Below are 12,751 nucleotides of genomic sequence, written 5' to 3' on the forward strand. Positions count from 1 at the left end.
AGGAACTGGGTGCACACATGAGTGGGGCAGCCGGGCCTGGCCAGAGAAGCAACACACACGTGCACAGACGTGTTTACCCACATACACGTGTGCACGCACGTGCACAAACACATTGCAGGCAGGCATGTTGACGCCTCAGGCAGCGGAGGACCCTGACTCTGGGCGCTGCTGACTCGGGCAAGGCCCCATTGTGATGCGTGCCATGACCTCAGAATGTCACTGGTGCTTAGCACCTGTCCGCTCTCTGGCCTGCCTCAGTGTTCTACAGCAGTTACACACAGGCAGTGGTATCTGTGAGCAGCTCTGTGGACTCAAAGGTTTTCTCCCTGAGAGGCATGACCCAGGCCAGCTGATTCATCAGAATCAGGTGAGCGTGACCTGCTCTCTTCCCTCCAGGCAGACTTGGGGACAGTGGCTACGGTGTGGGCGGTGTTGGCCTCTGTGGGGCAGCTACCGAGGAGGGTCATCCCTGAGCACTCACCAGGCGCCCGTTCTACACTGCCCGTGTAGACGATTGGCTCTTTCGTCTCCATGGTGGCTTCGTAGAGTGGGTGCTGTTCCCAAATGTCCCCATTCGACAGATGAGACGTCTGGGGTCAGAGAGGCAGTAACCGGCCTGGGAATCCGGACATGACCCTGAGTTTTGCTCTCAGCCCTGCCGTGTGCTGTGCTGGAATTCAGGCCTGAACCCTGTGACCCCCCTGCCCTAGATCCCAAATCTGCCCAGGTTTCCAATCCCGATGGGGCAGAGCCTGGTCCTGGCAGAGCCACTGGTATAGAGCCACTGGTATAGATCCACTGACGGTCCTCAGAACACCTCTGTGCCCTAAGCTGCGTCCTGATGGTCGCTGTGGGCCCCACTGAACACACATGGTCCCTTGTCCGGGGGAGCCTGCTGCCCTTGGGCAGCTGTGGAAAATGAAGGAGCCCTGGAGGGCTGGCTGAGGGGAGACCATCTTCCCTTCTGTTCAAAGGGGTCCGGGCACTAGGGTTCTCCCCAGGTATTTCTTGCTCTGCGTGGTCCTCTTGAGGCCTCGCCCTCCTTTTGCCTCGAGTATTCCCAGGAGGGACGGTCCATCCAGGTGTTCTCCAGGACCAAGGACCCACTGTTCTTCCTCAGTGACCCAGGAAAATGAAGCTTCCTCCTGTTGGGACGGCTCAGAATGGTGGACTCCACAGTCCCTCCGCGAGAGACGTGGTTCCCATGCGTACGATAGATCTTTCTCATCCCCCAAACCCAACACCCTCCTGCTCAACAGGCATTATTCCTAAAGTGGCTTCACTGTTCAGACTGAAGAGCCACGGTAGCCAAAGTGATGAGCGGAGTAGAACCGAGCGGTCAGGAGAGATCTTGTTCCCTGTAGGAAACTGGGCATCTCTGAGGCCCTGAGCATCCCAGGAGGCCGACTGCACAGAGACCTCTGGTCGCTGACCCCAGTCTGCCTCCACATCCCTGGAATAGCCCATCATGGGCCCTTCACCCTTGGCAGGTGGAAACCATTCAATCTGCTGGGGCCGGTGTGTCCCCATTTCATGGCATTGGGGGACAAGAGGATTCTCTGTCTAGGTCCCACTGTACTCAAGTCCTTGGGAAGATGCCCACCCCTGCTTGGGACTTGAGACTCCAGAGACTGGAGCAGCTGTGGGCCACTGGGTCTGGCCCCTTTTTCCCTGGGGGCGGCGGTGGAATGGGGGTTACGCAGCCAGCCAGCATCTGGGAGCCCGGCGAGAGCGGTTCAGGTGTTCTCCGAAGCCGCCGCGTACAGTGTAACCTTTAGACGATTTTGTCTCACAGGATGGACGTGGTAGAGGTCGCGGGTAGTTGGTGGGCACAAGAGCGAGAGGACATCATTATGAAATACGAAAAGGTACAAGTCGGTCTGCTTCTTGGAGGGAGGCCTCTTCCAGTGTGCCCTGGTCAAAGGGTCCCGGGCTCCCTAGGAGCACAGGGCAGGGACGGCTGGCCAATGCCCCCAGGCCCTTGCACCCTTTACCTTGGACCCCTCACCAAGGCTCCCTCTGGGCTACAGGGACACCGAGCTGGGCTGCCAGAGGACAAGGGGCCTAAGCCTTTTGGAAGATACAACAACAACGTCGATCATTTGGGGATTGTACAGTGAGTCCTCTGCACTCCCCTCACCCCTAAAGCACCTGTCTCAGCTCAGGGATGGGTTTGCTTTTAGAAAGGCCTTTCTGATGCAGGACATGTCTCACCAGGTCGGGTCAACCTCCTTTCCAGGGACAGAACTCCTCCCTGACTTCCCTGCAGGTCCAGCCCGAGGTTGTTAGGCCAGAGGTGTGGGGCCCATCTAGGGAGCCGGTGGGAATGGAGACGGGGCTAGGTCAGGCCCCTGGGCGCTCAGCAGTTCTGTCGGCAAGTGAGCACAAGAGGAGCAGGGCAGCCTGAGGGTCTGGCCCTGTCTACTTGGAGACAACCCCGGTGAGATGCAAGGGTTATGGCCACAGGGTGAGGGGACGCCTGGCCCAGCCTCAGGGCTGTTGTCCAGCAGGTCTCTGAGGGCCCACCTGCCCCTGTTCTCCCCCATTCTCCTAGAGCTACAGCCCTCACTGTCCCGTGAGGGGAAAAGGCATGGTGACAATGGGGGCTGTAGCCCTAGGAGAATGGGGGAGAAGATGGGCAGGGCCCCGTTCTGGGCATCTCACGGTGAGGCCAGGGAGGCAGCAGGGCTTGCGGCTAAAGACCTGGGTCTGGTGCTGGGAAGGGATCTGGGGCCGGGTAAGAGGAGCCCAGCCAGGAGCCCATCCCTCAGGGATCACAGGATGGAGAGACAGAGGATCCCTGGGGAGGTAGGGTGGGAGGGAGCTGATGAGCCGTGCCACTTCTGAAACGCAGGGTGTGTGGCTCGGGTGCAGGGAGAGGCAGGTGGATGCTGGGAGGTCAGAACCTGCAAGGGCCTTGGGGCTGTCAAGTGGGGTGGGCCCCTGGTGCAGCCAGAGTACACCGGGCAGGTCTCAGGGCAGGCTCCCTTGACCCTGGCGGGGTGATGTGGTCACTCCCTGAGGGACTCCTGTCAGGGCCCGGTCGCCCACCCTGGGCGGCCCCCATCCCATCTCAGGGCTAACCTTTCTCAGCTCCAGCAGAAAGCACCACCTCGAGTCCAGGACGGGCAGCCCCATTGGGCAGCCTGACCGCCCCCCACGCCAGGGGCCCCAGTAACCCCGGCCAGGCTGTCCCTACACTCCTTCTTCTCCCAGGTCCTGCCCCTCCTGGGAGTCAGCCCCACAGGAAGGCCCTTGTCCTCCCTTCCCTGTGCCTTCTCCTGGGCTGAGCCCTGAGCTGGAAAGGGACAGAGCCAGTCCTTTCTGGGGGTCGGCACCCAGGCTGGGGCCGCTCCAGGCCCCGTGCAGTTCCTCAGCTCTGCCTGGGTTGCCTTACAGTGAGACGGAGCTGCCTCCTCTGACTGCGCGGGAGGCGAAGGTAAGAGCCTGATGCGTGGAGGGGCTGGTCCAGGGACGTAGGGACTGGGCGGGTGGTCAGTGAGGCAGAGGAGGCAGCTGGCCTGAGCGGTGGTGGGTGAGGGCAACGCGCTGTCACTGGGAGGGGCAGCAGTCCTTGCTGGACCTGACCCCAGGTTGCTGTTCACTTTGGCAGTTTGATAAAATTTCAAAAGGAGAACCACACTCCTGGCTTGGGGGTGGCTGCGCGCTTGTGTCAGGACCCCACCTAGAGGCTGGGACCTAAGACTGGTGTGTCTGTGGCCTGAGGATGGTACATCCCGGGGTCCCAAAGCCAGCCCACTGGTGCTCATTTGCTCAAAGGCTCTCAGCCCTTGAGGTCTGCCCTTCCCTGGCTCCTTCCAGCTGGCTCCCATCAGGGCTCCAGAGCCCAAGACTCAGCATCCGCGGGCGGCTCTGGGAAGCCTGGCAGCTCCGCTAACTCCAACATGCCTCATTTGACAGCAAATTCAGCGGGAGATCAGCCGAAAGAGCAAGTGGGTGGATATGCTGGGAGACTGGGAGAAATACAAAAGCAGCAGAAAGGTAATGTGTGGAGGGAGGAAGCACTCTCTGCAGAGACAGGGGACAGGCACCCATGGCTGTGGCCTGGCACCGTCAGCCTCTCAGAGGGTGGGTGGCACACTGTCCTCGCCCAGAGGACTGCAGGCCTGGTCGCCAGATTTCCTGCCTATTCGTGCAAGCGTCACCTTGCTGGGAGGGAATCTGAATCTAGGGCTGGGACTACCCGGAGCTCAAGGCTAGGGATGCCCTGGTGACCTGAAGGAAGGAAAAGGTTCAGATCAGAGTTTCGACTCTGAGTGTCCATCCACTCTTTCAGTCCTGGGAAGGGAGACCCTGTCCCACTTTGATCTCACCTCTACTGAGGAATCATGGGGCCAAAACCGACAATTTCCAGAATCCCCGGGCTCTGGCCCTCACTGGGGTCACCCCGTGGCCTGTGACACCAGATTGTTTTCTGCCCACAGCTCATAGATCGAGTGTACAAGGGAATGCCCATGAACATCCGGGGCCCGATGTGGTCAGTCCTCCTGAACGTTGAGGAAATGAAGTTGAAAAACCCCGGAAGATACCAGGTACGCTCAGCCAGAGCACAACAAACAGGACAGGCCGTGTCAGGGGCCCAGGTCTCCAGCTGGAGGGAACGTCAAGACCACCCTGGGGAGCTGGGGGTGAAGGTCAGATGAACACCCTGGGCACAGATGGTGACACAGTCACCACAGACAAACTCAGCTCTGGTGACCCTCCCTGGCTTCAGTAACAAGCCAAAATGCAGCTTTCTGCAGAAGGAGACCTTCCTTCTCTCCTTCCTTCCCGAAGTGCTGACTGTGGGCTGACTGCCACTCGGGGCAGGGAGTCTTCCATCTGTTCTGAGACTGCTTCCTCCTCTTGGCCCTGCCCTACAGATCATGAAGGAGAAGGGCAAGAGGTCATCTGAGCACATCCAGCGCATCGACAGGGACGTAAGCGGGACATTAAGGAAGCATATCTTCTTCAGGGAGCGATACGGAACCAAGTAAGCCTACGGGAGCCACAGGGTCCCAGCAGAGATGGGGTGAATGAGAGGGATGGGGGCTTCCCCGGAGCAGAAGCCAGGGTCACCCAGGAGGGATGACACAGCTTCCAAGAGCTCTCCCGGCCCAGGGAGCAGCCGGCACCATGAACCGAGCACCTCCCTGGTTCCAAGCCCTGGGCCAGACTGGAACATGTGGGGCCAGAACCCAGGAGGATCCTGAGGAGATGGAAGGCAGCAAACAAAATCATGCACAATGGTGAAAGGTGCTCTCCCTGACCCATGGGGACCCACGGTAGGACCCATGGGAGGGTGGCAGGATAGAGGGCCCATGAGCCCCCCCAGGCAACAATGACAGCACCAAATGCTGGGAGAATTAGGGGTCCTGGAAACTCTCATCCAGGTCCGCTGGGAACATGACATGGCACAGCCACGTTGGCAGCCAGTTGGGCAGTGGCTCACAAAGCTCGATGGACTTGAACCACACATCCCCAAAGTGTCACAGATATTGAACCCACTGATTTGGAAACTGACATCCACATGAAACCAGCATGCCAGGTTCACTGCTTGACTCCTCGTCACTCACACACGGAGCCTTCGGGGACGGCCTTCTACACGGGGATGGGGAGAGCAAGGCTGGTCCTCCCTTCAAACGGAAGACCCAGTGAGAAAAGGGAACGAGCCGGTGATGCCCGCATGAACGTGGGTGGATCCTAGATGCATTTTGCTGAGGGACAGAAGCCAGACCCAATAAGCTACCACAGTAGGATTCCCATTCCTAGGCCATTCTGGAAAAGGCCAAACCACAGGGACTGAGAAGCAGTCTGGGTGGCCAGGGGCTGACGGATCGGGGAGAGGCTGGGTGCATAGGGGCCACCCTGGAGACTTGGAGGATGAAGGAGTCGCCCCAGGAGGGGCTGGAGCGGTGGCCGGGAGACTCTGCACATTGGTTTGGAACCGTGGAGGAACTGTACACCCACAGACTGAACTGGCGTGTGTGCAAACTGAAAAAAAAAAAAATCATTCAGAGTGAAAAGGATCAGGCAAGTCACTGTACAACTGGGCTACTTGCATGTCACAGATGTGGATTTTACTGAAACATTTCTTCAAGAGTCTCAGGCCCTGAAGAGCTCACTGCTTATCTGGTGAATCATCTGAACCTGAAATGGGATTTGCTGTTAGGCTTTGTAGACAAAGTGAAATTAACAACATCTGCACAAAACAAACCAAAGCCCCCTTTCTGTGTTTCCTAGGCAGCGGGAGCTACTCCACATCCTCCTGGCATATTCGGAGAATAACCCGGTGAGTATTCCCGGCAGTGAGGTTCCCGGGCCATATTTCCATATTGACAGGAGTGGGTGTCTGGTGGGGGTGTCGTTGCTTCTTTTAAAGTTAGTATTTGTGACCCACCAGGATATAGGAGGTAGGATGTCAGCTCACCGCTGGCATAAACCTCCAAGGAAGGGGGTGGTCTCAAGGGGTCAAGCTGAGACACAAAGGAGTCAGGGCCTGGACTCCTGGTGTCACCTGGGCCTGACCACCACTTCTCAGAACAAGAAATGGCGCCCTCCTCCTGGGGCTGCCCCAAAGCCCAGGAGCTTGGCAGCATCGCACACAGGATGGTGCTATCAGCAGACATTTTGGACAAGGTGCTGAAGTGCCTGATGGACTTGGCTCTTGTCATGAAATGAATGTGCATCCTGAGGAAGCCTCTTTTTCAGAGGAAGCCTCTCCTTCAGAGGAAGCCTCTCCAGTCACCTCTGCCCTCTCCAGTGACATGCGTCCTCCCAGGTGACCTCAGCCCTCCCAGGTGATGTCCTTCCATGGTGACTCTGGCTCTTGCAGGAGGTGGGCTACTGCAGGGACCTGAGCCACATCGCCGCCTTGTTCCTCCTCTATCTTCCTGAGGAGGATGCATTCTGGGCACTGGTGCAGCTGCTGGCCAGTGAGAGGCACTCCCTGCAGGGTAAGTGAACAGCTGCCCCGGGGACCTCCTGCAGCCAGACCTGGGGATGGCCACCCTGGCCAGGTGATCACAGCTTTCAGCCAAGGCACCCTCCTTGTGTGGCCAGCTTGTTGGGAGACTTTAGGATGTCTCTGCTGAGGGTCCCACAGGAGTCCACGGCTGACCCCCAAAGCCCCAATCAGACGCCTCTCATCCCCATCAGCAGAGGGTATCTCATCCTCCCCGTGGCCACCCTCTGTGTCCTGGAGCCATGCCCTCCAGCTCTGATTCTGTGCAGCTGACTCTCCCCTCCCTGAGAGTCCTCCTGCCCTCCAGCTGCCCGGGCTCCTGCTGCCATCGGTGCCCACGAATGGGCCGACCAAGCCCAGGTGGCAGCATCTCCCCATCCCCTGTTCCCTGGCCCGACCCCACTACCAGGAGATGACCGGGAAGCCCAGCGCCCACCCAGTTCCGGCCGCCCTGTCGTGGCCTGAAAGTCAGGCTTGCCCTTTTTGCACCCTGGCTCAGGAGGCCTCCAGGGGAACCTCCAGCCAGGCTCCAGGGAATGTTCCCGCCCCACCTCCCCAGGGTAAAGGCCGCATGTTGGGGTGACCAGATGGGAGGGTGGGAGGCCTTGGGGTTTGGGGGCCTCTCCAGCTGCCCAGCTCTTGCAGCTGATGGCTCCACATCTTGCGGGAAGGCTCTGATTTCATGATGGGCTGGGGGCTTCTCAGGATTTCACAGCCCAAATGGCAGGACCGTCCAGGGGCTCCAAGACCAACAGGAGCATGAGGTAGCCACGTCACAACTCAAGACCATGGGGCATCAGGTGAGTTTATGGTCCCCTCAGCTCTTCCCAGAGGCCCTGCCTCCCGTGGGGCTGTAGGAGCAGGGGGGCTGGAGCCCCTCGTGGGGCTGGTGACTGGCTGAGTCCCAGCCAGGGCCTGACCTGGGACGTCGGGTTCTCCATGGGCTGGGAGTTGGTTTCCTTTCCTGCCCTGGAGGAGACAGAGGCACAGGGATGGGGGCCCAGCTCCCGCAGAGCAGGGCAAAGGGCAGTGTGTCCACCGGGAGTGTGGGAAGGTGACAGTGTTGTGGGGAGCTCTGGACACCGCCCAGTGTTCTGCACTAGGGGAAGGGTCTTCAGAGGCCCTGGAAGAGGGAGGTTTTTAGGGCAGCCCAGCGGCCTGAGCACCTCTGTTGCTTCCATCAGGACAAGAAAGATCTATGTGGGCAGTGTTCCCCGTTAGGCTGCCTCATCCGGATATTGATTGACGGGGTAAGGAGGCATAGGGAGACCCTGGCTCAGGGACCCTCCTTGCCCTGCAGTGCCCTGCTTCCCCAGCCCGGGGGTCTGGCTCACTCCCAGCCCACAGGAGGCTCAGGCGGGTCCCCAAAGGACACACAAGCAAAACCCTCTGCCCAAGAGGGGTCATCCCAGGGCAATGGCTGGGGCTCAGGCCCAGCCTCATGGGCAGACTGGGCCAGGACCCGACTTGAGAGGGCTCAGGGAAGCCTCAAGCCCTGGGCAAGGCCCTCTCTCCAGGAGCCACATCCCCACTCAAGTGAGTGCCCCCCATGAGGAGCTTCAAGACCTTGTCTGACCCAGCGTCCTGGAGGGCTCAGGCGACCCTCATGGGGAAGGTCACTGACTCTGGAGACTGAAGCCCCAGTGTGCGCAGCTCGAGCCACCAGCCCCAGCCTGGAAGGACCAGGTTCTTTCACACCTGCTGTCCCCACAGATCTCTCTCGGGCTCACCCTGCGCCTGTGGGACGTGTATCTGGTAGAAGGCGAACAGGCGTTGATGCCGATAACAAGAATCGCCTTTAAGGTTCAGCAGAGTAAGTCTACGTGTGCCCAGCGGGGCCTGGGGAGCCCTGGGGTCAGACCCCGACTGGCCCGAGGGCAGCTTTCTCACACTGTCCTCATGATCCTCTGTTCTGGCCCAGAGGGAGGTCTGGCCAGGTGGGCTGGGCAGGACACTGTGACACCGAGCCCATCCCCCACATGACCCAGATGAAAGTCGAGAGTGTGCTGAGCACTTCCCTGTCCAGATCGCCCCCCAGCCACAGTCTCCTGTGTATATCTGGACGCCTGGGGTGGCCACAAAAGGATCCGGCACCGCCCAGTAGGAGACTGAAGTGGCCACGGGGTATGAGCTGTGACCATTCCCAGGTAACTCCCCTGGCCTGATATCCACCCTGTCCCTAGAGCGCCTCACGAAGACGTCCAGGTGTGGCCTGTGGGCACGTTTTTGCAACCGGTTCGTTGATACCTGGGCCAGGGATGATGACACTGTGCTGAAGCATCTTAGGGCCTCTATGAAGAAACTAACAAGAAAGCAGGGGGACCTGCCACCCCCAGGTGGGCTCCAGTGCCATGTCCCCTCCCATGTCACCCTCTGGGGTAGTCAGTAGTAGGGGAGTGCCCGGGACCCGCAACCCTACTACCTGGGCCTTCCTCTTCACCTTTTCTTCCTCCTCTTCGTCCTGGACTCTAAGAAAGTACAGGAGGCCCACCGGTCCTCAGGGCAGGCGCTCAGTGCGTGTATACCGGACATGCTGTGCACGCAGGAGGGGCATGTGGGCAAGACCCTCCAACAAGCCCCCTCCCACTTTCCACGGTGTCTCCCTCTTCCCCTCGCAGGGCCCTCCAAGTTACTAGACGAGCCCAGACCCATTTGTGGGAGACCCCGCCCCTCCCTGCAAGCACCCACAGCCTCAGAGAGCAGCAGAGGCCCCTCACTCCTGCACGCTCCTCCAAGGTTGCCAGGACAACAAGCCTTGAGCCAGGGAGACAAGGGAATCGGTGTCCCTGACCCACAGAGCATTCAGGGAGAGGGCACAGGCGGGACCCCGGGCCCAGAGCCAGAGCCAAGAGTTCAGCCAGAAGTGGGAACGGTCAGTCCTGGCATGGACTGGGCAGCCCAGGAGGGCAGAGGGTGACCCACATCCGGGCCCAATCACCCACTGTGGAGACGGGTCCCCACGTGAGGTGACAAGGGGCTGGGTGACATCCAAGGCCCCTCCCACCTGAGTTCTGACTGGGGGCCGTATCCCAGGCCCAACAGCCCTGGGACGAAGGTGTGTGGCAGGAAGCCCCCAGCCAGTCTGAACCCTGGGGGCAGTCCCAGGAGCCACCCGCCATGCCACGACAGCTTCCCCACGCCAGGCAGCACGCACCCCTCCCTCTGGGATCAGCAGACTACAGGCGTGTCCTCGGTGTCAGGCCACGGGGGCCACACAGAGACCCCGAGGACTCCAGAGACTCAGGCAGGTGGGGCCCAGCCCGGAAAGGCCTGCGTGGGCTCACTGGAGATGCTGACCGCGTCTGTTTTCCTTTCAGCCAAACCCGAGCAAGGGTCGTCGGCATCCAGGCCTGTGCCGGCTTCACGTGGCGGGAAGACCCTCTGCAAGGGGGACAGGCAGGCCCCTCCAGGCCCACCAGCCCGGTTCCCGCGGCCCATTTGGTCGGCTTCCCCGCCACGGGCACCTCGTTCTTCCACACCCTGTCCTGGTGGGGCTGTCCGGGAAGACACCTACCCTGTGGGCACTCAGGGTGCGCCCAGCCCGGCCCTGGCTCAGGGAGGACCTCAGGGTTCCTGGAGATTCCTGCAGTGGAACTCCATGCCCCGCCTCCCAACGGACCTGGACGTAGAGGGCCCTTGGTTCCGCCATTATGATTTCAGACAGAGCTGCTGGGTCCGTGCCATATCCCAGGAGGACCAGCTGGCCCCCTGCTGGCAGGCTGAACACCCTGCGGAGCGGGTGAGATCGGCTTTCGCTGCACTGAGCCACAACGTGGGCATGGACTTCCCGGCCCTGCAGTGCACCCAGCACTGATTCCGACCAGGGCACCCCCTTCAGAGCTAGGGACGAACAGCAGTGTGCTCCCACCTCGGGGCCTTGCCTCTGCGGCCTCCACTTGGAAAGTTCTCGGTTCCCTCCAGGCTTCTAGAAGCATCTGGGCCAGGGCTCATGGCTGGATAATTTCCCTAGGCTTAACAACCCAAGCAAGCTTCGCATCCTCGTTTTATTTTTGGTTAAACTTATGAAAATGTATTAAGAAAGAGTGCAGCTCGAGAGACATTCAGAGATGGAACACACCAGACCCCAGATCACAAAGCCAACCATGCCCAGCCCCTCCCAGCACCCCCAGCCCCACGACCATCCTTCTGAATTCTGACGACACCGTGAGCCTGCCTTTGTACTTTAAACTCATGGAAGGATAACCACCTTCACGTTTTGAAATAAATGTTTCCTGTTGAAATGATTTTAGATTTTAGACAGAAATATTGAAAAGGCACTATAGTGTCCTCCTATACCTTCCATCCAGCTGCCCCTAATAATGATGTTTTGCAGTCCCATGGCACATAAGAAATTTAGGCCGGGTGTGGTGGCTCACACCTGTAATCCCAGCAATTTGAGAGGTCGAGGCGGGAGGTTCAGGTTCACTTGAGTCTAGAAGTCTGAGACCAGCCTGGGAAACCTAGGTGGACCCGGTCTCTAGAGAAAAGTCAAAGAAATTAGCCAGGCATGGTGGCGTGTGCCTATAGTCCCACCTAGTCAGGAGGCTGAGGCAGGAGGATTGCTGGAGCCCACGAGTTCCAGGAAGCAGTGAGCCATGATTGCACCACTGCACTCCAGCCTGGGTGACAGAGTGAGACTTTATCTCTTAAAAAAATTTAAGAAATTTAATGTGGGTACAGTTCTATTAACTAAATAATAATGTGAACTATTATCTAAGGTTATGAAGGCTAGAATTATCCCATTTTTGCCTAACTGCTCGTACCTGTCCCAAGATCCCACCTTGGACTCACCCTCTGCCTTCAGCTCATGTCTCTTCAGCTTCCTCCACGTGGTCCAGCAAACACACACCTGGGCTGAATGGTAGAGCTGATTGCTCATACACAAAGGTAGACCGGTGGGCAGGGATTTTCAGATTTATAGAGTAAATAAGTTTTCCTTGGTGTTCTGGAGAGCACCGTTTGAGAAACACTTTGACAGTGAGTCTAGGCCTCAAGATCCATCAGCTGCTCTAGCTTGAATTTTGCTCAAGCTCAGTGAACACCTGCTCTGCCGGGTGCACGTGAAAGGGGCAAGGATGAGAAAGCTGTAGATAAAGAAGACAGGACGCAGGGGGTCTGTCTAAGCTCTATCCCCTGCCTTCAGCACTGAGGGCTGAAATCCAACTCTTAGGGAACGGTGGCCACGTGCTGGGCCAGCCCCAGGCTCTCAGGATCTGACAGTGAGTGACGCAGAGCCAGGCCTTGCCCCTGGGGAGCTCTCCAGCATACACCTCCCTCTCCCCTCTCAGCGTCCGGCAAAGCAGGCGTCAACGCCATTGTTAATGCACAGAGGAGGACCCTGACTGTTAGACCTGGGTTTTCCAGGGTTGCACGGCTTCTGGGAGACGGATGTGACCCTGAGGACAGGGCACAGGCCAGTGTAATGCCAGGATGGAATGAGCTGTGATCTGTGCTGTATAGAGGCCTAGGACAAGGTGGGACTGACGGATGACCAGGTCAGCCGGGTCACTGAAAACACTCTTGGGTCTTCACCTGCCGGTTCCCAGGAGTCCGGAACTGCCAGGAGAGTGGTGGCAGGTCCCCCATCCTCAGCTGGGTGGGCCTGGATAGAACAGAAAGGCGAGGGCACATTTCCCTGGCCATTCCCTCCAGGCACAGCTGTGACCTGTTCATTCCAAATTTGGGGAAGTATTTCCACACACACACAACTGCAAATAGCAGTGGACATGGTGAGAGGCGTTTGCACATGGGATAGGCAGGATTTTGGAGGCAGAGCCTCCAGGGCTT

At 58.9% G+C, this 12,751-nt stretch overlaps 1 protein-coding gene across 4 annotated transcripts; it reads left to right on the forward strand.

Moving 5' to 3' along the window:
- Nucleotides 1-218: 218 nt before the first annotated feature.
- Nucleotides 219-11,207, forward strand: LOC117976500 (TBC1 domain family member 3D). 4 transcript variants are annotated; one of them, XM_055100891.2, is made up of 15 exons: nucleotides 256-367; nucleotides 511-1,208; nucleotides 1,796-1,868; nucleotides 2,031-2,116; nucleotides 3,400-3,439; nucleotides 3,922-4,002; nucleotides 4,446-4,553; nucleotides 4,884-4,993; nucleotides 6,244-6,292; nucleotides 6,836-6,956; nucleotides 7,670-7,764; nucleotides 8,149-8,214; nucleotides 8,678-8,777; nucleotides 9,148-9,300; nucleotides 10,282-11,207. In XM_055100891.2, exons 3-15 carry the CDS (start codon nucleotides 1,797-1,799, stop codon nucleotides 10,776-10,778), a joined length of 1,578 nt encoding a protein of 525 aa, XP_054956866.2. In that variant the 5' UTR covers nucleotides 256-367; nucleotides 511-1,208; nucleotide 1,796; the 3' UTR covers nucleotides 10,779-11,207. The 4 variants fall into 4 exon arrangements, with proteins under 4 accessions (XP_054956867.2, XP_054956866.2, XP_054956868.2 ...); XM_055100893.2 differs by having other exon boundaries at nucleotides 582-1,208; XM_063598673.1 differs by having other exon boundaries at nucleotides 256-1,208; nucleotides 10,282-10,720; nucleotides 10,764-11,190.
- Nucleotides 11,208-12,751: the final 1,544 nt, after the last annotated feature.

Source organism: Pan paniscus, chromosome 19 (genome assembly GCF_029289425.2).
Source record: "Pan paniscus chromosome 19, NHGRI_mPanPan1-v2.0_pri, whole genome shotgun sequence".
Classification (NCBI taxonomy): domain Eukaryota; kingdom Metazoa; phylum Chordata; class Mammalia; order Primates; family Hominidae; genus Pan; species Pan paniscus.

Coding starts and splice junctions, on each gene's coding strand:
- LOC117976500 (XM_063598673.1), top strand. CDS start 1,797: ATGGACGTGGTAGAGGTCGCGGGTAGTTGGTGGGCACAAGAGCGAGAG. Junction 4,003..4,445: donor AATACAAAAGCAGCAGAAAG/GTAATGTGTGGA, acceptor TTCTGCCCACAG/CTCATAGATCGAGTGTACAA. Junction 6,293..6,835: donor CATATTCGGAGAATAACCCG/GTGAGTATTCCC, acceptor TGGCTCTTGCAG/GAGGTGGGCTACTGCAGGGA.